This window comes from Strigops habroptila, chromosome 1 (genome assembly GCF_004027225.2).
Source record: "Strigops habroptila isolate Jane chromosome 1, bStrHab1.2.pri, whole genome shotgun sequence".
Classification (NCBI taxonomy): Eukaryota; Metazoa; Chordata; class Aves; order Psittaciformes; family Psittacidae; genus Strigops; species Strigops habroptila.
This window is the reverse complement of record NC_044277.2, coordinates 143018657-143044465: the sequence shown is the minus strand read 5'-3', so window position 1 is coordinate 143044465 and position 25809 is coordinate 143018657. Positions and strand designations below refer to the sequence as shown.

Genomic DNA, 25809 nt, shown 5'->3' with positions numbered 1-25809 from the left:
CTACACTGTTGTCCCAGGTGATTCATTCATCATTTACCTCAATCTTTTTGAACTTACGAATTCTGTTTGGCCCAGACAGCCGTTTGCACTGACAAGCAAAAGATTTAAGCCCAAAACATCTTTTCCTTGCTCAACACTAAGTTCAGTTCCCTACATCTGTTTTTCTTTTGGTGGTCCAGTCCTGTGCATCCTGCTGCTTGCATCCACTAGCCATTCTGTGAATGGTATCAGCCATTGTTTCCTCAGCATGATTTGCTTTCTTCCATGTGCTTGCAAAGCTGCTATATTTAGAACTCCTCATGAAGAAAGAGCTGAAACTTCAAACCTCAAACACAACTGGAACAGTCATTTTTTTATGCTGAGTTTTACTTGAAGTAAAAATCATTGATGCAAGAACCATGAGTTGAATTCTTCTGAAATGTGAAACCACATGGTGAGGAGCTTGCTTTGTCTTTTTCAGTGATCTATGGAATGTCCCCAAGCTGTTTCTACAGGCAGATGACAAATTTGGGCTGTTTCCACTCTGAGAAGTTGTTGATACCTGAGATAGAATTTTTCTTCTTTAAATTTCCCAGACATCACCTAAAGATCACTATGATGTCCCTGTTACAGGCTGGTCTCTCCAAAGAAAGAAAAAAGACAAGGCAGCATTGAATAGCAGAGGTCTCCTCATACCAGTTTGATGCTCACTGAGATGTTTAGATACAAAGGAACGGTGGCATTCTGGTGTAAAAGCTTTGATTTCTGGTTGCTTTGTGGTAGTACCCCCAAGTCTCAAACCTGTAGTTGCTAGTAGTATTAAAAAGCTTATTGAATGACTGGCCTTATCCTGAACATCCACATCACAAGTATCTCCACAGACTCTCCTGCCACATTCCTCACATGGAATCTGTAACATAAAGGAAAAGCTAGTTAGAAAAAACAAAGTGTTTGCAGAGGGTCAAGGCTGAGAAAGAACCAATCCTTGTTCTTATCAATTACTAATCTTCTTTCTGTGATTGCTGAGACTCAGCAATTAATTCATTCAATTAATTAATTAAATGTAGTTAATTTAACACCCACAGGCTCTCATTTGCTCAAGGATAAGCAAATCAAAAAGACTTGACGAAATGGATGTTTCTTCCAGCAGCAGAATGTAGGGACTAACCTTTTTCTTACTTCTTGTAAGTACATTTTCCGCACTCTGCTTGTTCACCAGTGACTCCAGTTGCCTCCTTTACCATTCATGACCTCGAAGTCTGATCGAGTTTAATAATGCCACCCTCTGGTGGGAATGCAAAGAAAGCATTGATACTAAAGATGGACAGAAGAAATGATGGAGCGAGCTTAGGACAGAGAGTGCTGCATGAGCAAGGGTGAGTAGAAGGCTAGTGAGAAGGGAACCTGGAAATGCTTGGTTCCAGGTGCTGTTAGCCTTGTGCAGAAGGATGTATGCCACTGCCTACAGTTGCCTTCTATGAATCTGGCTTGATCTGTAACCCTGGCCTGTGCATTCCATGTTGTCTTTATGGCAGCTTGTATTCTGACTGTCCCTTGCACTGTAGTCTCCCAGAACCTGAGCTATGAAGAGGATCTGGAGAGCAGGAACCAGCAACAGGACCAAGAAGAAGGAACTGAACAAGAGACCAAGTGATGGTGAGCCTTAGTGGTTCAAATGAGGGCTCCCTTAGAAAAATCATCTGACAGCAGTATGAGGATCCCTGTTTCCTAAGATATTACCCCAAGGGGGAGAGGGGCTACAGTAAAGCAAAGACGTGCTGGAGAGGGGCTCTAAAGCACTCAGGGGTTAAGACCTGGTCAGATTTGAGTCAGCTCTAATATTGCCATTTATAAAACAGACAAACCCAGCTGTAAGCCTCCTCAGACACCTTCCTGCCAAAATGTGATGGTGAAGGTCCTGTTTCTGTACCAGGAGTCTAGCGACATGTCCCTAGGAAAAGCTGGAAAAGCAATTCCTGTGTGTGCTAACCCAATTCCCCATCCCTGAGCAGTTTTAGGCCATTAGCACTATTGCTTGAGGCCCTTCCAGTGGGAGATGCTCCCCACTGCCATGTGCTCCTGCTATGGCCAAGTTGGAGCCCATGTTACTCAGTTGCCTGAGGCAAAGAGGATGGCAAAGGGCTGCAGATGGAGGTGGTGCAACAACTTGCTCTAGGTGCCTCTTGGACATACCATTTCCTTCTAGTTTGCTCCTACCTCCTTGGAGCCCAGAAAAATAAGAGAAGCCGCAGCTCAAGGTTTCAAGCAGTCCTATGTGAGGAACTGTGCTGGTGAAATGCATAGGAACTTGCACGTGGAAGCAGTAGCACATGTCCTGGCACTAGAGGGAACTGTCTCGTCAGCAGATGTATGGAGCCATCTACCGTTCTGCTTCCTCAGCATCCTCTAATGTGCCCTGCAAATCCATTGCAAGCTGTGCTGCTGGTTCTTCGTGTCACTGTGCTGCTGGGTTTGATTTTAATATAGCAAATGCAGTATGTGTGGGCCAAATGCAAACTTCTTGTGGGAGAAATGCAGCTTCTTTCAATGGCCTGCATTATCCCAGCCTATTGGCCTACTTGTAGCTGGACTGTTGGGCTGCAGCTGAATATGGAGCAGTGACAAATGCATTTTATGTATCAGAGACCTAAAATCCAAGTGGGGTGGCAAATGGACTGTTCTGGTTACAGCTGCTGATGGCAAGTGGATAATAACATCTATAGAGTGAAAAAGCAGTGCCAGAGGCCTTGCTTGTATTCTCTGTCCCATCGCTAACCTCTGCCTTCAGTGATACAAGTTTAATGTGCTGCTTCCAGCTGATTGAAGGATCACATTTGGAAGTTGGGTAAAAGCAAACTGTACTTCACAAGCAAACCCTTTTCCCCATTTCCAATGGGAGCTATTTTACACTATGTCTTTAGGGAAAGGAACAACAAATATGATATATTAACTACTGACATTCATGCGTTGAATATTAGTGTAGCAAACAAAATTATACAGGAGCAGTTGGTAGGTATTTTCTTCTGCATTGAAAACAACGTGTTAACACTGACACTGCAAAAACCCAGGTCTTGAGGTTTGGGGGTGTGTATGTTGAAAACTAAGCTCTTGCAGTAGTTACCAAGTAAATTAGGAAGTTCTTATGAAGAGTGGCAGCAGAATTATTACCAGCTTCACTAGAAGGGCTGTATGTAGGTGACAAGTGTCCTTTAGCAGTTCTAAATCGTTCTCAAGTTTAGCTGTGATTAACTGGGTTTGAATCTCAGAATGACATCTCTGCAAATCACAGGTTTTCATTAGAGCTCTGGGTCTCGTACGGAGTTAAGAGACTGAAGTGCAAACAGTAAATCTTTTGCAGGACTGGGTAAGTCCTTAATACAGAAAATAGTTCATTCACTGCTAAAATGTGGCCATTTATAAGTGGTCTATAAATGGCCTTTGGCAAAGCACCACAACATGCTTTGGCAATAGCTACAGAGGAAAAATGTTACCAGTCAGGAGCTGCAAAAGCAACAGCAGGGGAAGACAGTGCAACTGCTAGAATTCAGGTTTGGGAAGAAGAAAGCTGGTAACTGAGGTTTTCTTTGGGAAGCTCTCCTTTGGTTTTTAGCGATAGCAGAACTTGGGGTGGGACCTTGCATAGGTGGGACTTGTCCCCTCATTGGCATCAGAGCATCCTGCTAGGACAATGGTTTTGTATTACCTGTGAGATCCCAGTGAAGGTCTTCCCAAAGGTAACAGAGACAAAATGGAAATGACAGCACTGAACTTAATCCATAACCAATGTGTTTACAGTTGCTCTATTAAATAGAGCCTTAAAACTTCAGACTACCTTGGACCAGGACTTCAGATCCACTCCCAGCAAATTCTCAATCCAAAGGAAATGTGTAGGTAGGGACTCCTTCTGATGCCAATGTTGCAAACAATGGCTTTTACCACTGAGTGATTTCCCAGGTCAGTGTGATGCTCTGACTGGTGCATTGCTAAGGTTTTTGTACAAGTTAAAACCCCAAAAGGTCAATGAAAAGAATTCAGAGCAGCCGTGTACGGTTTAGAAACAAAGAAACATAAATCTTATGATTTTGCAACTGTGATGTGCTATTTGAACAAGAGGGATTCACAGTGGCACCTAAAAAAGATACTTGATGTCCACATGTCTCACTGCAAGCAGTTTGGCAAAATATGTGTCTTCTTCATTCTATTTATAAGTAGATCAGGAAGTTGTGAATCTGCTGAGAAAACCTGCATTCAGGTTTTATCTGTTCCTCAAAATGTAACCCTGCTGCTAAAAGATTTATGTTACATGTCAGTGTGATTCTCAAACAGGAAGAGTTGATTGTGATGGCAAAATAAGATGCAAAGATAGCTCACCACCCCCCAAAACCCCAAAGCCCAATCCCCTCCCCCCCCCACCCAAGAGGTTTCTTGACCTCTTTCTTGACCTCTTTGCACAACCAAATGCTATTCAATGGATAGATTATAACAAGTGTGCATTTTCATGTGTAAACTGTGGCTCGCTAAGTAAGCAAGAGTCTGTCTGTAATTTATGGCAGATGGAAAGGGGTTATCCCAGACAGAAAGACTGGTTTCCTTTCTCATATATGCTGGTAAGGACTGGGTGGTCCTCAGGGATGTGTTGATCCAGTCTAAAGATATATGCAGCATTAGTGCTGTACGTAGGAAAGTGTATGTTGTAAACTAGCCGGACAGTTAGAAAGCACCAGCTTCCCGCTGCAGAGGCTTTGAAAGAGAAGTAGTATCTTTAAGTAAAGGCTACAATTAACTGGAAGTCCAGTGGAGGGACTTAAAGAGACATCAGTGGGCTTTCAGTCAGGCTCGAATGGTGCAAGGAACACCTCGAGGAGTGTAAGGTATAAAATAAGCAGAAACACAGGAAACCATACAGTATTTGCTGTCACACAGCACAGCAGAGGCATGGTGTGGGCAGGAGCTGTGGGGCTGTGGCTCCCCATACGTCCTGGCATGGTGCAGTACAAAGAGCAGCAAAGCCTTCAGCTGCAGCTCAACCCAGTCCTGGTAAAGCTGGTTACTGGTTGCCCTCAGAGCACTGGATGTTTCCTGGAGGCTGAAAGGTTTTTAAGGGACAGTTACAACAAAACTCTTCCTGCTGATGCAAGCAGAAGGAAAATGATTTGGTTTTCAGTGGGTTTTCTTTGATTTACCACTTCTGCTATGAGGAGGCGTCTGCATGAATGAGCTATTTGTTGCAGAACCCAATGCCTAGAAGCCACCCTGAAACTTTTAATCTCATACAAATGCTCAAATATTGAGCACGTAAATAACACATTCTTTATAATAACTTGCAAATACATGGCATAAGCACTGATGATCCTATGCTGACAATCACTGGGCTCACAGTAGCAAATCTGCACTGCCAGAGGGAGGTGGATCTGGAAGTTGTGTGTGCTGGGATGCACTGTGCTGGTGATGGGCAGGATTACTGGGAAACCACTGGGATAGGCAGGAAAGTGCTGTCCTCCCTAGAGAGCTGTCAGAGAGGCTTCATTCTGGAGACAGCACATGGATCATATCTAAATGTGCCTTTTACTCGTCCCACTCAGTAACTCACTGTTGTCTGGAAAAGAAAAGGGAATTCAAATAAACCAAGTGCGATTGCATTGCTCAGCTTGGCAACCCACCCTTTCCAGGCTGATTTCATGCAGACATGACTTCTTGTTTAGTCTCAGAGCATCTTCCTCTTTCTTTCTGCACATCTTAGCATTTCTTTAAAAAAACACTGTAAAAATACCATTTATTTACAATACCACTTGCTTGGGGGTGGGAACAGAGAGGATTGTCTGATCTCGCTTGGGCAGGCTGGACTTTGAAATGTAGTCTAATTTCAAGTGACACACTACATTTCATCTTAGACGATAAGGCTGGAGTCTGGAAGTGCACTGGTAGCGTCTCTTTTAAAAGTTGAGCATATAGAATGTATTTACACCTAATAAAAGGTGTTTTATGAAAAGGGGCTGTGATCCTGTAGAGTGACCTGGGTGTGCAGTAGCACAGAGTTGAAGATTTCATATTTGTGTAGTTATTGTAGATACAACGAAGAAGTTCTTCCCTGTGAGGGTGCTGAGGCGCTGGCACAGGTTGCCCAAGGAAGCTGTGAATGCCCCATCCCTGGCAGTGCTCAGGGCCAGGTTGGACGGAGGCTTGGGTAACATGGTTGAGTGTGAGGTGTTGGAATGAGATGATTTTAAGGTCCTTTCCAACCCTAACTATTCTATGATGCTATGATTCTTTTGCATATGGAAAATGTCTCCATGGAGAGGCTCTCCTCCACATTTCTTAGAAACAAGTGGTACAAAAAAGGGCCTACTGCTCCCACTGATAGTCTAGAACAACTCTTTTGTGCTAGTTGGAAAGTGAGGGGGTTTCTGCAGTCTTGACATACTCCCAGTTCCATCAATGTATAGAAGGAAGGTCCCACTGACATGGACTCATTTTGGGAGATTGGTCCTTGATTTTATCTTGTAAGGTGATCTCAGCTTCACAGATGGCAGTGGTCCATTCCCTTACCTCCAGCCCACAGCACCAGCACAAACCTCCTTTGCTCTTGCAGCAGATGATGGCAGGAGCTTCACAGGGAGGCCCATGGGGAAGGTCTCTCACTTGTGTGATTGCAAGAGTAGAACAGATGTTTGGAGGATGTGGAGTGCACATAGTAAATGTGTCCTCTGGGACACGTCAAATCTGGGTACAGCTGCAAGTTTCCCTGGGGAAATCAGCTATGGGAGGGGAGGCCACAAAGGTTGAGGAAGGTTGTGGTAAACAGCATGGGCAAGTGGTTATTTTGTACCCAAAGCTGTTGTCTATGATGGTATAGACATAGCTGGTGTTTACAATGTGTGGCAAGCAGAGCATGGGCATGAAGCATGTACTTACCACCCTCTCCAAGCAATTCACAGCCTTATCGTGATGTATTTGGACCAAGCACAATGATTCCCAAACCCATACCTTTTCCTGGATCAGCTCCAGGTCAGGACCCAAATCCTTAAAGATGGTCTTTGCTCTGGTTATTGCATGCTATAAACACCAAGTGCATTTCTGGCAGTAAATGTGTATTCAGAAATAAATCTGGGGTGTTTTAACAGTAGGATTTTATTAGGTATGAAAGCACAGGTAAAACATTTATTGCACTCAATACCCCAAAATCACTTCTATATGGATATACAGCATCAAAAATATACCCCTTAAGTATCAATCAAAAACATTGCCCTTATAACAGTCAGCTACCATTCATTAAAGAGATCTCTAGTCCCTTAAAAAATGAGTTGAGGTCTATGTACATTTGTACCACATGTTCATACACTGACACGTGCAAGTTTCAGTGATGAAATTACTTAACAGCTTCCCTCTCCTTAAATTCTTCTCCAACTCCCATGTCAGGCCCAGAGTGCTGCTTTTGCTTCTACTTTCCCCCTTCCTCTCTCTTGATTCAATTCCATGTTCAGCCTTGACATACTGTACTGCTTTTGTTTAGAACATTTAATGCTTAACAAGACTCAGGTCAGTGATTCAGTGCAGCCATTGAGTCTCTTCATATGGGTAATGGCAAGCTCTCAGAGATGGCTGGCCTTGCAGAAGACATATTTACACACATTTCTTCTTCACAGAGCCTTTCAGACAAAGACAGAGCCATCCTGGTCGCTGGTGTTGAGGGTTATGTTGCTGCTCACGACACTTTCTGCGTAGCTGGCTGAAGGGGTGACCTGGTAGTGGCTGCAGGGCCCACAGAAGCACAGGAATGGGCAGTACTTTAAGCAGACACGATGAAGGTATTTCCTGAATTTTTCCCCAGCAAAGGCATAGATAAAAGGATTGAGACAACAGTGGCTGAATGCGATGGTTTCAGTCAGGTGCATTGCGTAGTCCAGTGATTTAATTTGGTTGCAACTTGTGAATAATTCATAGTGCTTTAAAGTCTCTAGAAAAATCAGGACATTGTAGGGGGACCAAAACAGAAAAAACACCACCACCACGACCAAGACCAGCTTTACAGCTCGTGCTTTTTTCTGGTTTTTGCAGGACAGCAGGGTTTTGATGATCCCACAGTAGCAATAGCAAATGATACAGGCTGGGATGAAAAACCCAATGGTGTTCAGCTCCACATTGCAGAACACCGGCCAGATGTTCTCCAGCTCCTGGGGGAAGATGGAAAGGCAGTCGTTTTCTACCAGCTGGGAGAACACAAAATGTGGCACTGAAACTAGAACAGCTATTGCCCACACTCCACAGGTTATAAAAAAGCCATGCTTCGCTGTTCTGGATTGCAGAGAATGTGTCGCCCGGACAATGGCCAGGTACCTGTCAATACTGATAACAGTGATAAAGAACATGCCCCCAAAGAAACCGATGTAATACAGCGAGGAAACAGCCGTGCATGGAACAGTCCCGAGGGTCCATCCACGCACTGTGTTGGAGGCCCAGAAGGGGAGGGAGATCACGAAGAGAAGGTCCGAGATAGTCAAGTTCAGGAGATAGATATCAGTAATGCTTTTTTTGCTGCCCTCTTTCACAATGGCAAAAACCACCATTAGGTTCCCTGTGAGGCCGAGAGCAAACACTGCAATATAAAATATTGGCAGGAATATTCTCCCAAACTCTTGGATGTCAGTCTTATTGCAGGAAAAAGCATGTTCGTCGTAAGCGTATTCAGCTGTTGTTCCTGTGAATGCTTCCGTCATGCTGAATCTTCTGGCTAAAGGCAACATGGAAAGGGAAAAGGGAATAATGTCAGAGAGGGAGATCCAGAGTGATGACAACACGGCCAAACCAGCCTGTTAAAGCAGGGTCTGAAAGGAAAGGTCAGTGATAAAAAAACTAAATGATAACTACCCCTTGGTCACAGTGTCACTGTCTTCTTACAGGAACCTCCACTGGCTGTAAAGAAGAGACTTAGTTCAGTGACCATAAACTGCCTCTGGTCAGATGTTTACGTGTCCTGTTAGTGGGAGATGTAGTCAATAGAGCCAATGACGAGCAGTGTCAAGCCAAACGCACTTGAAGACAAGGCAGGCTGCTTTCCAGACTCTGCTGACCACATTGATGAAGCTCCTTTTGACTGTAAGGAGAGCATGAGCATGTTACTCAGTGGTAGACGCCGATGGTGTATAACTACTCCCACTATTAACACTTAGAGTGAAGTGGCTGGAATCCCAGCACGTCCACTTTTCACTGATAGCAATAGTTTTTATAGCCTCTGTTTAAAATAAGCCTTGTGAGACTAAGAATGAAATAGAGATGTCGTGAGGTGTGAGACAGTCCTTGCCCAAGAAGTTTCGTATGATGTAGTGGTAACAACAACAAACTCTCACATGGGTGGCTACTGTGACCATTGCCATTTTCTCCTAAGGCCTCATTGCCAGAGCATCATTTGTGATATGGAGCATGAATTTCTGGCCTCTTATTTTGCAGTCATTTCTCAAAGAGGGGTTTTTTGTGCTAGTTGGAAATGCAGGCTCTCCATTTGAAGATACCTTCTTATTCAAGTTCAAAGCCTCACTGTTCCCCAAACATTGAAATGAGAAGTGCCCACAGCCATTAGAAAACAATCTCTGTGGTTTTGCACAGGAAAAGTGGGCTACAAGAAGGGCTGTCTGAGCGCTGGTAGTTTCAGAGCATGGGCACGGCATGGGAAGGCAGTTTGCAGCAAACAGGCACACCCATGGGCTCAGCACCTCTTGCAGTGCCTGCCCACTAGAACTGGGAGCTGAGTCTGCATGCAGAGCCTGGGCTTGCTTGCAGCCCAGTTTAATTCTCCAGCTTCTGAAGATGTGGTATCTGACCAGCAGAATTAGATGGGATGAATAGGAAATGCCTAGGTGCTGGGGCAGAAGCTGAGAGGAATGGCAAACAAGGTAGTGTGAGATTAGAGGTGCCTACAGAGGTACGTGTCAAGTTCCCCATCTCTTTACCCTGTTGAGGGATACAGAAATGAGGAGGAGAGATCGCATATAATCCCAGTAGCCATCAAATTGTGCTTTCCCATCCTGATCATAGAATCATAAAATCAACTAGGCTGGAGAAGACCTTTAAGCTTATCAAGTCCAACCGCTCCCCAGCACTGCCAAGGCCACCACTAACCCATGGCACTGAGGGCCTCGTCTACACGGGGTGTGAACACTTGCAGGGACGGTGACTCCAGCACTGCCCTGGGCAGCCCGTTCCAGTGCCTGAGCACCCTCTGGGGAAGGAATTGTTCCTCATCTCCAGCCTAAACCTCCCCTGGTGCAGCTTGAGGCTGTTTCCTCTTGTGATGTGATGTTTTCTTCTCTTCTGAGATGAAATGTATGCAGAAGGTGCCTTTCAAATGGAAAGATGTGTCAGGGTACACCAGGTTTCTCGTGGGGAATATGAGTCACTACAGCAGCCTACCCAGCTCTGCCACTGAGCTGTGACTGCACCAGAGCCTCCATCTTCCTCTGTGGGCTGATGTGCTCCACAGCTGGTTCTTCATTGATGCACCAGCGTGCGGTAGCTGAGGGCTACCAAAATGATTGGGGATGGTGCACCCGGTGTATGAGAAGATGCTGAGAACTGGGTTTGATCAGCCTCAACAAGAGGCATCTCAAAGGGGAATCTAATGAGAAGGTGTAAATGTGAAGCAGGCAACTTCCCTCAGCGGAGTAAGAGGCAATGGCCACGGGAAATTGTTACTCACTGTATGGAGAATCATTTTCACTGTGAAGGTGGTCAAACATCACAACAGGGCTTCACCAAGCTTGTGGGGTCTCCATCCCTGGAGGTACTTGGAACTCAGCTGGTCCTGTTCTGAGCATGGGTTTGGACAAGAGAGCTTCAGAAGTCCTATCCTAACTTCATGACTCTTAAATAAAGCCAGACAGAGGCCACAATGTCTCTGCAAAGTGCCCCAGCTTCTTCTCTGTATGCTTCTGTTTCAATGTGTGTGTGATGAGCAGAAGTCCCATCATGCACAGACGTAATAACTGATTGATGCCTGCTTGTATTCCATTAGCATCCAGAGAGGGTGCTCAGTGGTGCTTGCCTAGACTGTGTGTGCTGGGTGAAATCTCTGATCTGGAGAGGAAGAGCGAAAATTGGGTTAGTCTCCTCTCTGAGAACCAGTAGCTGTTCTTGTCTTTCCAACGCTGGCTCCCTTAATCCATGTCTAGAAAGGCAGCTTGTTCCTCTGGAGAGTTTCCATACATGTCCACACAAACCACTGTGCTCTCTTGAGCACAGGGAGGGTTTCACACAGGTAAGGAAATGCAGCTTCCACCACGGGGTAGACCTCAGGTCTGGCAGCCTCCCCCACAGGTTGCACCCACTGGCATTGCCTGCAGAGAAAGCTGGGTGCGGGAATGGCCACCTTCTTCACAGGAGACCATTTACGTGGAGGTGCAGGATGAACTCCTGGTCTTACTGAAGTGAAGAAGAACATCACTTGGCCTCCAATCTTTCCTGAAGTACCTTTTCAGTCAGGTAATCTCCTCTAGCTCACTGATGGGGATCATTTATTTCTACAATAACAAATTATTTCTTTTACCCCTGGATGGGTGGTTGCAAAGCCCATGGTACCTGCACCAGCACGAAGGGTGAGATGCTGCATGGCATGTCCAGGGGCAAGCAAGAACTACACTCATAAAAATGACATTGGCATCCAAAACTGCTGGCACAAAACGGTCACAGTCTAGGGTATGAAGTGACCTGAAGAGCATAGAGGACACTGAAGAAGGCTGCAGGGCTGTGGGGTCTCTCCACCAGATGTTTTCCCTTGCTGAGTATAGGAAATAGTAGATTCACTTCTGCTTCTCAGGAAACTGCTGAACTGTTTTGCATTCTCTCTCCAGACTTCCCCAGCAGTTTTAAACCCTACTCCCCACAAACACTTCTGCCCTTCATCATGTTTATAGCTATCTCAAAGACAATAGCCTGCAGGACCAAAACCCCTGTTTCTCAACCCAGCTATTCCAAACGACCATGTGCACTATATGTAATATATAGGGAAGTGAAATTAGGAGAGAGCCACAAACTCCTCTAAGCAACAGAAGGTGCATTTCAGCCTTCAAACAGCACGGGCATCAGTCTGGGTGACACGAGAGCCAAATCCTTTATGCATCTGAGCTTTCCAGTTACCACCCCATGAGCTTCAGCCAAGTGCCACGTTACAAGGTGTGCTGCCAAGAGAGGTCCGCGAGCGCTTCACCTCTGCATAGTGCTGTCACACAGTGAGAAGTTAACAAACAATAACCAAACCAGAGGGTCACGCTTCAGACTTGCACAATGTGCTCATAAAAGTATTTAAGGCTCAGAAGGATTTTCACACCTTACTCAGCACTTCTCAGGGAGGCTGAATTGTGCACTTTTCTCATGCGGGCAAAGCTGCATAGGCTGAAGCTGTGCGCCAATGATTCACGGGCCCAGGGAAGCTGAAGGCTTTGTGGGAACCCCTCTGAAACCCAGTGGGCACATCTGCCTTTCTCACCCTTAGATCTGAGCTGCCACCACCCTACCCAAATATAAATGTCCTGCTTTTGTGCATTTGTGACTACACCCATCTGCTTCTGGCCAGCCAGTGGGTCTCGGCCACACCATAGGGGTCCTTGGATACATCCAAATGACATGTTTTAGCTGCTGGTGGCACTTCTAACACACAAAAGAAAGAGGTTTAACAGAATTAACCAGAACTGGGTGGAAACCAACAGGAGAGATGTGAGTCTTAATAGCACTCTGGCTGAAACTCTTCACCAGCCTGGCACTAAGCAGCTACCACACAGCACAGACTATACCACACAGTCACCAGACCGCTGCGGACATCTCTAACCACCATTTGGATGATACCCAAAACAAAACTTAGACTTACAGCAATACAGTAACCAGAGATGGGGCCCAGTTTCTAGTCCTACACCCAACTGGTTCCTGTAATTTGCTTAGCTCATCTTTCAGAGCTGGGTGGCTCCGTTCTTACGGGACAGTCTCTGGAGCTGTTTGGGATCCTATTAGATAGCTGGGATCAAAAGCGGCCCAGCAGATGCAGTTACTTTAAATTTATATCTCAGTCTTTTATTCAGTCCTGAAGTGGGGAGATACTCTCTCTGTTCCGCCTCTACGGGTGCTGGAAGCAGCTGACGTAAGAAGGACATGGAGCTGTTGGAGCAAGCCCAGAGGAGGCCACGAGGATGATCAGGGGCTGCAGCACCTCCCGTATGAAGACAGGCTGAGAACATTGGGGCTGTTCAGCCTGGAGAAGAGAAGCTGCGTGGAGACCTCAGAGCAGCTTCCAGTGTCTGAAGGGGCACCAAGGCTGCTGGAGAGGGACTCTTCATCAGGGACTGTAGCGATGATAGGACAAGGGGTGATGGGTTCAAACTGAAACAGGGGAAGTTCAGGTTGGATCTAAGGAAGAAGTTCTTCCCTGTGAGGGTGGTGAGGTCGTAGCACAGGGTGCCCAGAGAATGCTCCATCCCTGGCAGTGTTCAAGGCCAGGTTGGACGGGGCTTGGAGCAATCTGGTCTAGTGTGAGGTGTCCCTGCCCATGGCAGGGGGTTGGAACTGGATGATCTTAAGGTCCTTTCCAACCCAAACCAGTCTGGGATTCTATGATTCTATGACATAATTCTGACCTTTGGAAGCGGGGAGCAAGGTGAAGCAGCTAACCTTCAACCTGGTCAAAATGAAATCTGAACAGCAAAGAGGGGGAGTGTAGCTGATGCCAGTCCGTGTGGCTTTAGAGAAAAGAAGCCTTCATCTGGACATGTGATGCAATTACAGGGTTGATAAAGGGTACTGTGCAGAAGAGTTGGAGCTTTGACTTGGACTGCCTGCTTATTTGATGGACACAACTCTCCAGCCCAATGCAACACAAGTCCAACAAAGCGTTAAAATGGGATTTGGGATTGTTAGCTGTCAAAGCTCAAAAGCCAGACATCCGTGGAGGATGTCTCACCAAACACAGAATATTGCTTATAAAAGGTCTGTGTGAATAATGAATTGAAAGCCCCAAACTTGTCAGTATTTTCATCATTGGTCTGAAAGCTGATTGGGAGTCAGAGGTGGCAGGGGAAGTGATGAAGGAGTTTTAGAGAATTAGACAGTAATTCACACAGACCTGAGTAATCTGGGGCTTCTGGGATGATTCACATTGACTTTAATGTAGCCAGTGACATGCTTGGGAGCTAAACACCACGGACTGTGTCTCAAGAGTGGGAGGACATCTGCTGGGAAACCTGGATGCTGATATGGGCAGAGTCTGAAACCCAGCCCTCAGCCAGATGTTGCAGTAAGAAAAGCTGATGCAACCCTCAAGTGCTTACAGATGTTTAAAGAGGTGCTAAATGGGAAGTGGCTTTACTACTGCAGACCTTGGGACTGGGGCTGTAGGTATGCTTTGGTCACACCTGATTGCATAATCTTGCTCATGTAGTGGGATTAGCCATACCAGAAACTGATGCATGGAAATTCAAACCAGAAACTGGCAAGCTAAAACTCAGATACACATTTTTAATGGTGAAAGACAAATGACTGGAACAGACTTCAAGTAGGAAAAAAAGATTTTTGTATGTCTGAGGATCTCCACGAGAGAAAATACCAGTCTGGGATATGGGTTTAGGCCAGACACAGTGGAGGAGCTCAACTCTACAGCCCCTGATAGGCAGGGAGGCAGAGCAAATGGGCTGTTGGGGCACACTCAGCAACAATGACTCTGTTCTGGTCCCCTCTGTTTGGGGACAGGGATGTTGCTATCATCAGCCAGACTGTACTGCCTCTGTTAAACCCTGCATGTTTTGCCTCCTTCTAACCAGTTCTTTTATGATTCTTCCATCCCTTCCAAGTGGGTGTGTGGTGTAATCCCAGATGCATCCTTGCTCCCTGGTCCTCCAGTCCTTCTCTGACAACTTTAAGGTGAGGAAACGCCTTTCTTTGGTGTTTCTTTTTTCTTCTGTGATTTATTCTCACATCAGCTGGGCCATTTCTGTGGCCTGGCAGAGTTCTTCTTAATAATCACTTATTGCTTTGGGTGATTTCATTTATGGAGACTCGGTCCTGGACTTCGAGGGTAAGTTCTTTAAAAGAGAATAGTGCTGTGGGCTGCTTCATTATTATAGTTTCTAGCTCAAGGTGGATTCAAGGTGCAGAAGCGTGATGCTGAGGCTTTCTGAAAATTAGGGCATTTAAGGTGTCCTAAATAAAGCACCCAGAAATGGAGGCTGATCAAACCACTGCTGATTTGGATAAATATAAGTCTGAATCTTGCAGGGGCCTGTGGTCCCTTTACAAAGGCATTTAGGTCAAAGAGAGAGAAAAAATGCCCCTTCCCTGGACCAATTCTACAGTTTTTATACCAACATCACAAACTGAATTGGAAGCAGTCTCCACCAGCTGGGGATAAAACCTACAAACTTAAACCAGTAGTTTGGGGTAAACAAATACATTTGAAAAGATCAGGCTCGGATCATGGAGGGCAAGAGAGGATCTTTTTCACCTTTCCCTAAGGCTTTATAGCATTGGAAAGTGCTTTCTTAGAGGTGCTCCATGCTTACCTGGAAATAACTGCAGGGCAGCAAGTAACCAGGGCACAAGTTTCAGCTTAACCCATCACATCAAAAGTGCGTATACTCTGATTTTGTCATGGCTCCACTTTCAGGGCATAACCAAAGCTCTTGAGCAAGTGACCATGCCAATAGTCACATCAAGGCATTTTCCTGGGGTGCCATCATTGATACCAATCATAGAACCGTAGAATCCCAGACTGGTTTGGGTTGGAGGGGACCTTAAAGCTCATCCAGTTCCAACCCCCTGCCACGGGCAGGGACACCTTCCACTAGATCAGGTTGCTCCAAGCCCCTGTGTCCAACCTGGCCTTGAACACGGCCAGGGATGGAGCATTCTTCTGAAAGGGAGCTAAATACTGGAGGGCTTCTGAAAAGTCCCACAAGGCATTAGCCTGAACCTCTGGCAGTCAAAGTACCTTTAGTAATCTGGCCCTATGGAGGTCAGAGCCTTAAATACCCATTTCAGAAATGACTTATCCATTTAGGAACCATAGCCTGACAAGTATGATTCAGGCTCCTGTGTCTCCCCTGGGTCTTAAAATCGAGGTTAGAAAATCACTGAAATGCTTCTGAAGTTTTCATCCCTGACTCTCAGGGTCATGATTCTGTGGCCAGATTCGAGGGTCCTCTGCAAAGCCTCTGCAACCTGAGGTGGTTTCCAGGCCAAGACCAGCCAGGAGATGGGAAATCGGGTGAACGCTGCGAGAATCATATTGAAGAGCAGCAGTTGTATTTGTGCCCACAGAAGCTGGGGAGCACTTTAACTCAGCTGCTGGGGGACAGACCTGCCCACAGGGCACTTGGGTTTGGGGTTGTCATTTGACTGGATGGTGATTGCCAGGATCAGGGTTTTCTTGGGAAATTTGCTTCACGGGTATGTCCTGTAGCCTGTTAGTTCCCTTTTGCCTTTCCTGCTCACACAGTTACTCGTGACACTGTATTTTTATACCTATCGCTGAGCATTACGGTGGTGTTTTCTCTTACCTGCTGTTCCTCAGGATTCCTTTTTCCCAGGCCTGCCCTTCTTAAGCAGCATTCAAATTTCTTTTGTTTTCTCTGTTGAAGGGACAGTGAAAAGAGATGAATTTTTGTAGCTATGTGCACTCTTTGTACTTGTTTATGGTTATCACTCACCCTGTCCTCTCACCGCATTTATTGTGGGGCCTATTTACTTCCTGCCCCCCTTTTTTGTTATTAATAAGCTGGCATTGCTTCAGCATCCTTCAGAAAACTGAGAAGGCTGTCTAGAAATGGGGCATCTCTTAAATCATTTTCTCTATTATTTTAGAGAGCATTACTGCTTCTTGACTGTGTCCAGATGAGATTTAAGTTCTGGAGTTGACAGCCCCTTCCTAGGAAGATCACATTTATTATGTGATTTACTCTCAGTTTACTAAGTGTTCTCCTTTGTCAAATTTTAGCCTTTTCCTCTCCCTTTTGGACTTTTTCTGTGCTGCTCAAACCCTCATAATTCATTTCAGTTGCTATTTTTTATCCTCTCACCCAGTTCACTGCCTCTGTCTGGCTGCATCAACACAGGGTTTGCCCCAACATCATTACTTCTGTTTCTGGATCTGTGTTTATATCACACAAGCACTTAACAGGCTGCCATCACTGGATTACCCAAATGTCTCACCCAAACCAGCAGCCATCCTTGTAACAACAACCTTCCCATGGAAATCTGAGTCACAGAGAAATTAAGTGATTTGCTCAGATACAGAAAGTTGGGGTTTCAGGGTTTCTTCTGATTTCCGCCATTCTCTTGCTGCTCTGTCTTCATCAGACACTTGCTGCCATCTCTACCAGATTTTCTGGTTCGGCTGTCTCTCAGTGTCGGTGATGTTTGGGATGTTGGTTCACTGACTAAAACTAAAATCAAGCAACACTGGTGAGTTCTGAAATCCCTGCAGACATCTGACAAAAACCATCTAATGAAGTAGAAGGGCTGCATCTTCTTGCTCTGTCTTTCTGGGCTAATGCTGCACGCTAGTCATCTGTCAGCATTAATCTTGAAGACTTCCAGCAAGGGCGAATATTGCCATAAATAATGAGTCACAGTAAAATCTCTCTGCCCTGGGTCACTTTGATTAATAAAAGCTTTTCCCTTTCTACTTTCACAGTTTGTAAACACCCACATCATCTTTACCCAAATTAAGTATTACTTAGATTCCAAGCACTAAGCAGTGAAGAGTTTACTTAAGTACATCAGATACCATTTCTTGTCCTCCTGCTCTGTCAAATTATAGGTCAAGTGGAATTGTCTCTTACCTTAATTCATAGCTGCAGTAAAAACCAATGTTTTCTTCAAGCAGAGACTGTTTGGGTTTAAATGTATATTTCCTCTTCTCTAGAGCTGATGCCTACCCTATGAAACATGCGAAGTTTGGCAGGGCAGCTTCCTGGGCTGAGCTTCGTGGCTGTGCTGAGAAAGTATTAATGTGCTCTGCCCCGGTCCTGCTGGCGCCTTGTGAAACTGTGAAGCAGGATGCGGCCACTCTGAGGGGCAGAAGTGCTTACGGAGGACAGGACTTGCACAGGGTGTAACACAAGGCTGCAGACCAGTGAAGGCAGAAGAAGGTATCAAAGCATGTCAGAAAACATATAAAACCAACCCCACGCAGATCCTAGAGGGAGGCAGAAACCCCATCAGCATGACCACTGCATTGGCCCCAGGGAAGGGCTGGAGATGCTGACAGCTCACTCCAGCACCTCCCTCCCCACCACCACACCAGCCCCTGGGTAAAACCACTGGCCTTAGGACCCAAAGCAGCAGGGAAGGGTGAATGTGCCATCACGAAAAGGGGTAGAAATGCATGTGCAAAACAATTTAAACAGCATTAGTATTCTTCCTTTTTGTGCATCCAGCAGATCTAGACCGATGATGATTGGAGCTTCGAGATTGCCATAACACTATCAATCAATTCTTGGCTTTACCTACATACACGTTGTGCCTCCTCTTTGCCTGTGAACAAGGTTTTGAGCACAACATCTCTCTGCAGCCCAGGGCTTCCAGTGGACCAGAGGGGTCTGAAGGTTTAAGCATTAGCATGTTCAGTAATCAAGGAGCCTTCTTGGCCCCTGACACGAGCATCACGCTCAGGGTTGTGTTAGGGTTGCACCCATGACTGGGATGCCACACATCCCAGTTGGATAGCACATTTCCAGGCACGGCTGGGGCATACGCAGTGGTGTGTGTTATTATGGGAATCCGAGACACAGTGTCCAGTTGGGGAATGTACCAATACCAAGGTGCTCTGGCACATGCAGGAATACAGTCCTGGAAACACCTCCAGGTCCTGTCCCTGCCTCAGGTGCCAAGGGAGGTTAAAATGCTTTCTCTCCAAAGTCAGTAATGCCACCTCCATATGGGCTGGGCTGGATGGGGGTTTTGGGATGGAAAGCATCTTCCAGATTGTCTGAGCTGTTGGTCATTGACTGGTGTAGTGAGTTGCCAGGCAAATATTCTTGTATAAGTTGAGTTCTGGTATTTCTGATAATTACATGCCTTTTTATGGCATTATGCTTTGTCTAGCAAAGGTTACATCCCCAACAGCCACACAGCAGTATACCAAAGGTCAAACTGAGCCTCTAACATCAACCAAACTACAAAAGTGATGTCAGCACCCATGGAAATAATCAGGGAACCAATACCTGGTTAGGTGTTAGCCAGGAACAGCAAAGGTACATACTGAAAAGGAAGTTTAAAGGTTAAGGAACAGGAAAGGGCCAGAGCAGCAGATCTTTAAACCTCATCTTTTTCTCTTACAGCTGGGTTTCCCTGAAGGCAGCAGTCAACCCCTGCCCTCCAACACTGCCCAGAATTCAACTGGAACATAGCACAGAGCAGGCTGTTACCCTCATGAAGAAATGAGGTTAGCCAAAAGGAGTACCCACAGGTTTTGACTGGAGGACTTCAAATAAAAAGAAACCAAGTCAGGCTGACTCACTGACATCCTCAACACATCTCCCCAGGGAGACAAAAAAGGCTTTCCGTTGTGTTCTGCTGATAGTGATAACGCTAGATAAGGGTGTTGCTCGTTATCATGGTGTGCACTTGTAGTGGAACATGAATAGGAACATGAAAATGGAACATGAAATGAACACACCACCACCTGAAAAACAGTTGCAACATCAAGAAGTATCTCTGCTCTCCATCTTCGACCTCTGTTCACCCTCTGGTACTCAGGAAACACCTCAGGGATAACAAAGTCTGAGAAAGCTGCTGAAGATACTTTCATTCTGGTCTTTACATGAGGAGGAAAAGCATCTTTTGTTTCTTCAAGTTAAAAAGAGACAATGCATCTCTTGTAACCAGCGAGACTTTTCCTGGGAAGGGCTAAGGCAGACTTGCCTGCCTTCCTAACTGTGGGTCATGGGAGGGTGTCAGAGGAGGAAATCAGAGATACAGTGGGAAAGAGTGGGGAAACCCCCTTTTCTTCTTATTCCACTTCCCTCTTGAGTTGCCTTCCAAATCTGAGAACTTATTTCTTTCAACATGTGGGGAAACCAGTGGTGTTTCCACAGCAGCAGCATCTCCTCCTGCTCTGTGGCTAGGCCAGCTCAGCTCAGGTGGACAGGCTGTTGCACACTTGTGCTGGCAAGTTCAGGCTTTGTGGACTAAAGCACTTCATAAAGAAATGTCTGGCCTGAAAGATATAATGCTTCAGGGGAAGAGAAGTCTCAGGGGGGACCTTATTGCTCTCTACCACTGCCTGACAGGAGGATGTAGTGAGGTGGCCCTGCACCAGCCCTGTTGCCCCTCTCTAGCCCCGCTCCACCACCTCAATGTCTCTCTTGTAGAGAGGGGCATACGTATGTGTATGTGATCACATACACACACAACCCTGCACAGAAATCATGCCTGTGCCTCGCTTCTGCAGGAAAACCCAGCAGAGGGAGCTTCATCCCTTCATGTCACTGAAAGATGCAAGCTCTGGTGCCTTTCCAGCCAATACAGCCACCCCTGGGAGACACGTTTATTCTTCATTTAAAAGGTAGGGATGCAAAAATTGTCCTTTGAGAGAATAAGGAGCTATATCTGGGGATTAAAATGTTTCCTCCTGCTTTGGAGAGGTGACAGAGGCTCACCCAGGTCTCCTGAGATAGAATGCACCTTCCTTCCACAGCTGGTGGCCCATCTGCCTTGCTCCTGGGCTCCCCTCAGACAGGGCTTCCTGCTGCCGTGCAAGGCACAGCCAGGGCCTCCTGACAGTGGCATGTGGCCATGTCTCTCCCCTGCACAAGAGGTGCCAGCAGCCTGTGCCACTGCCATCACTGACGCCTGCTGACACCTCATCCTCCCCCCATAGGCAGAGCCTGGGCTGGAGCTCAGTAAGCTGCAAGCAGAGGTGCCCTTCGGCATCTCTTTGTCTCTCTAGGCACAGCCTGACCTCAGGAAGGGCTGTGAAGCCTCCCGTGCCATGTGTCCCGGGAGCAGCACTGGCTCTAGGGGTGCTCTGTGCTGTGATGTGTGCACCCACCAGCGCAGGCACCAGAGGATGTCCTGCCACAGGCTCTGTGCAGATGCTGCAGCAGCAGCAAGTGCTGCTCCTCTTGCGCTCAGCTTGCTGAAACACCTCCCCGAGCACGATGGGAGTGGGATGAGTGTCCCAGTGCCACCCTCAGCCCCAGCTCCCGCGGGGTGGCTGCTGACCCACTCTCCCTGCTGCATCTCACAGCTCCACAGCAGGCCTGGGGCTGCTGGCGTTGCTTGTTCCTTGTGCCGGGCAGCCTGGCAGCTCCAGTTCAGAGAGGAGAGGTACAGGATTAAGGAAGCAATAAGGCCCCAGCAGGCACTTGGCTGGGGTGGAAACCCTGTAAACTGTTCAGGGCTTTACTTCGGTGTTATCTGTAAGAGTGTCTTGCAGGGTGCATGTTTTGGGAAGGAAGGGCGATACGGACTTGGCAGTGTCAGGTTTATGGTTAGACTTGATGGTCTCTTCCAACCTGAATTACTCTGTGATCTATGATCAGTTCCCTTGTGTATTTCTGTCTGTGGGTGGGTGAGTGCAAGGGCGAAGGTGCCTGCCAAGGATAAATGTTAATGTGAACATGGTGCCCTTTGCTGGCTGCTGGCTGCCTTGGGCCCTCCTCCACAGACATCTTCACCAAGAATCCCCGGAGCAGAGGAGAGGCAGCGCTGCTTCCTCTCTCCTGGCCACAGGGACTGCAGAGCAGGGGCAGGAGGTGGGATGGGGGCACGTCACAGGCATAGGGGGGAAATTGCAAACCTCTTCCACTGACGTTCGTAGAGATGCTCAAAGTGAAAGAACGTACTGCTTATTCAGAAAATAAACCTGGCACGTTTCCGTTCCTCCAACTGTCACTGACAGAGACTGAAATCATTGGCTTGGGTTTCACATGTCTTTAATGTAACACGTACCTCACAAAGGAAAAGGCATTTTATGACTGTGCACTGCTCCAGTGAGGTCCTTGCCTGTGACTTGGTAAGGTAAATGCTGCCACCATATATGGGTGAAGGTATGCCCACTTCTTAAAAGCTGTGATAGAAAGACATCGTTTTGGCACTTTCAGACCCAGCGTTGGATTATGGAGGGGAACCTGACATACCTGCTGGGCTCCGAGGACACGTCGGTGAGTCTCTCCCTGCTGGGCTGCTGTCCTGCAAGCTGAGGCTAGTAGCACATATGAGGGGTCCAGTTTTGCCTATGGGGACACATAGTGCTGGTAGGGATGATGGGGGTTTAGAAGAAATCAGTGTGATTGTTCTTCTCAGAAAAAAAACATGGGGTGAAAATATCTTTGGCTCATGAGGCTGTGTTTGTGGAGGAAGGCTGGCTTTAAGGGCAGGGGTAGTGCTAGGAGTGTCCCGTGGAGGACATCCTGACTAGGAGATGTGCTGTCACCCATCTTTACCTGTTTGGTGTCACAGGTGCTGCCCAGGGATGCTGTGGGGCTGCAAGGGGCCAGGGAGCAGGGAAAGGGCACATTGCTGATGCTGGTGCATCCTGACAGTTTCCGGGAGAGCAAAGCCACTGGTTTTGAAAGGAAAACCTGTTGGCAGAGTAAAGTCTTGGCGGGCAGGAGCTGCTGGCAGCAGCAGTTTGTGCAGAAAGGCCTGTCTGCTCTTTGGGAAGTTGTCCTTCAGACCGGACCTGCCACTTCTGGTCTCACCTGGGGTAGAGAAACATGCAATGTGCAGCACCCACTGGTGACCTGTATGTGCTGGTGCCCTTATAGCTGAAAGCCTGCTGGAACTATGCAGGAACTGGTCCCATGAAATGCTATTTCTGGCACTCAGCTAACTGGAAACACAGCTTTTAGGTGAGCATCTTCCTGGGCCCTGCTCCCTTCCTGAGCCCTGCTCCCTTCCTTCTTTCTAAAGGAAACATGGAATAGGACCCTGAAACCTATGTTGGGGGCTCTCAGCCCCCTGGCCATACCCATTTGTTTTCTGGTTTGGAGATGTTCCCTGTCTCTGGCGCTGGTGCCCCACCTGGACTGAAGCACGGGGCTGGGCACCCCACACAGAGCTGATGGGGAACACTGGTAACCTCTAGTTTACCACCACAGCTGCCAGAGGACCTTGCAGGGGAGGACTGATCACTCATGTTTGTTCCTTGTTAGCATCATAGAATCATAGAATGGTTAGGGTTAGAAAGGACCTTAAAATCCTCCGACGCAGCTGAGGCACAGTTATTTTGTCCTCATGGAGAGGGACTTTTTCTAAGAGCAGGTAGTGACAGGACAAGGGGAATGGCTTTAAACTGAAAGAGGGGAGATTGAGATGAGATCTAAGGCAGAAGTTCTTCCCTGTGATGGTGCTGAGGCGCTGGCACAGGGTGCCCAGAGAAGCTGTGGCTGCCCCATCCCTGGCAGTGTTCAAGGCCAGGTTGGACACAGGGGCTTGGAGCAACCTGCTCTAGTGTGAGGTGTCCCTGCCCATGGCAGGGGGTTGGAACTGGATGATCTTAAGGTCCCTTCCAACCCAAATCTGTCTGGGATTCTATGTGGCCTGTTATGAGCTGACTTGTACCTAGTATGTATACTAAGAGGGTAATTTGGTATTTGAGCCTCATGAACTTCATTGTTCTTGAACAGGTGGGTTACATGTCCCCAACATCTAACTCCTCTGCAACCCATGAATACAACTTCTACTACCCAGAACTGGACATCAGCTGTGATCTTGACAATATCCCAGCATTTGCATCTACCTTTTTTCCGGTGCTGTACTCCCTCCTGTTCGTGACCGGCCTCATGGGAAATGCTTTGGTCGTTTGGGTCCTAACAGTTTTCAAGAAAGTCAGGGCCATGACTGATGTGTATCTGCTGAACCTCGCCATCTCTGACCTCCTCTTTGTTTTCTCCCTCCCCTTCTTGGTTCAGTACTCCATCACAACTCAGTGGACTTTTGGAAATGCAATGTGTAAAATCATCAGCTCGGCTTACTTCATTGGCTTCTACAGCAGCGCCTTCTTCATAACCATCATGAGCATCGACAGGTATTTGGCCATTGTCCAGTCTGTCTATGCTCTACAGGTTCGGACGACTGCTCGTGGGGTTATCACCAGCCTGGTCCTTTGGGCAGTTGCCATTTTAGCATCAGCACCAGACTTCGTATTTTTCCAGGAAACAAATGACAATAACCAGACTAAGTGCCTGCCTCACTATCCTGACGGCAGCAATGGCTGGAGGACTTTCAGTAATTTTGAAGTCAATGTCCTGGGGTGGCTGATCCCTGTGGGTGTCCTCATTTTCTGCTACCACAGCATCTTGAAAAACCTGCAGAAGTGCCATACTCAGAACAAGTACAGAGCAATTAAACTGGTTTTTATTGTTGTCATCGTGTTCATCCTCTTCTGGACCCCCATCAACGTTGTGCTTTTCCTGGACTCTCTGAAGAATATGCACATCATCAGTGACTGCCTGACAAGCCAAAGACTAGATCTAGCCATGGAGCTGGCTGAGGCACTCTCCTTTGTCCACTGCTGCCTCAACCCAGTCATCTATGCCTTTGTGAGTGAGAAGTTCAAGAAGCATCTCCATGAAGCTTTCAGAAAACATGCCCATTTTCTGTTGTTCTGCAAAGACTACAGTGGGCGCAGACTGGACAAGCACTCCTCTCTGCATGCAGCATCCTCACAGTCATCTTCTGTTGGCGCTGTCTTATAGAGCTATAAGTCAAAAACTTTCATCCCGAGCAGATGACTTGAAGCTGAGAAATCCTCCCAGCAGGGCATGCCCAGGGATGCACTGCTTGGGCAACCTTTTAGGATAGGAAAAGTGGAAGCAGCTGCTCCTGCTTGCTTTTTAACATGGTTGCCTTTGGGGTTCTTAATTTTTAGTGTCTTTAGCATCTTTCTCCCTTTTCCTTTGCATGTCCTGCCCTGCCTGCATCGTGAAAGGGAGGATGAAATTACTAGCAGACCTCTGCACTCTCTGAGCATCACAGAGAGGTGCCTTAGAAGCATTTCCTTCCCCACCTCAGATTCAGTACTGAAAGAACCTGGTTATGTTCCCAGACTCAGGACACTTGGCTGCTCCTTCCTTCACCTCATCAGAGTGGACTGGCTTTGTAGGCAGGGTCAAGGCTCACAGCAGGAGCGGGAACCCACTCCTTGGAGGGAAAAGGTCAATGTTTAAGGTATCATGCCAGGGCCTGGCTTTGTTGATGGATCTGAACAAGGCTTCTAGCCCAGAAAGAGCTTAGTAAGTGAATAATTAGATAGGCAACAAAGAGAAATGCTATACATGTGTTTTGCTGTAATCAATGTGGAGGAGTATCTAGGTATGATCCTATCTCTCCATCCACTACCAGGGGTGCAGCTCCTAGGCTGGAAGGGTTTGGAAGTTGCAGCTTAGAAATTACACTGTGGTTGTCAAGGAAAAACCCTTATGAGAATGAATGAGTGCCCTAAGGATGAGTAGAGAAATAGTTACCAGGAAGAAAAAAGCTGAAGAGTTGAAAAATACTGAGTGTGAGCTGAGAGCGCATTAAGAGTGGTATGTCTAAGCTTCCCGTGGTCCTGCTTGCTGGTAAGCCACAGGCTTTCAGCACAGCCCTGATCTGCTGGCCAAGGGGCTGGTTGTTCTGTGGATGCCCAAAACAGGATGGAGAGAGATACAAACTGTGGTAACACACCGAGCATCCTGTAACCTGGAGGTGTCTAAACCAGACAGCACTGGCTGGTTTGAGTGGCCAAAGGCTCCAGAGGTGCCTAAACTGCAGATTTCCAGCTAGAGGAAACTCACATTTTGCCATGAGGGAACTTTTTGAACACTTCAAGCAACTGATGTGCCAGTATAGTCGCTGCTCTGGAGCGTACAA

The 25809-nt window shown here is 47.0% G+C and overlaps 2 protein-coding genes across 8 annotated transcripts; one reads left to right on the top strand and one right to left on the bottom strand.

Moving 5' to 3' along the window:
- Positions 1-1503: 1503 nt before the first annotated feature.
- Positions 1504-25525, top strand: LOC115600562 (C-C chemokine receptor type 8-like). 7 transcript variants are annotated; one of them, XM_030469682.1, is made up of 4 exons: positions 5332-6183; positions 13493-14871; positions 22056-22115; positions 23583-25525. In XM_030469682.1, exons 2-4 carry the CDS (start codon positions 14824-14826, stop codon positions 24651-24653), a joined length of 1179 nt encoding a protein of 392 aa, XP_030325542.1. In that variant the 5' UTR covers positions 5332-6183; positions 13493-14823; the 3' UTR covers positions 24654-25525. The 7 variants fall into 7 exon arrangements, with proteins under 7 accessions (XP_030325550.1, XP_030325587.1, XP_030325594.1 ...); XM_030469690.1 differs by lacking the exons at positions 5332-6183; positions 13493-14871 and adding an exon at positions 1504-1635; XM_030469727.1 differs by lacking the exons at positions 5332-6183; positions 13493-14871; positions 22056-22115 and adding exons at positions 1504-1635; positions 3775-3870.
- CX3CR1 (C-X3-C motif chemokine receptor 1) lies at positions 7096-8741 on the bottom strand. Its single transcript, XM_030469745.1, has one exon. The coding sequence runs from the start codon at positions 8718-8720 to the stop codon at positions 7629-7631; it is 1092 nt and encodes a 363-aa protein (XP_030325605.1). The 5' UTR covers positions 8721-8741; the 3' UTR covers positions 7096-7628.
- Positions 25526-25809: the final 284 nt, after the last annotated feature.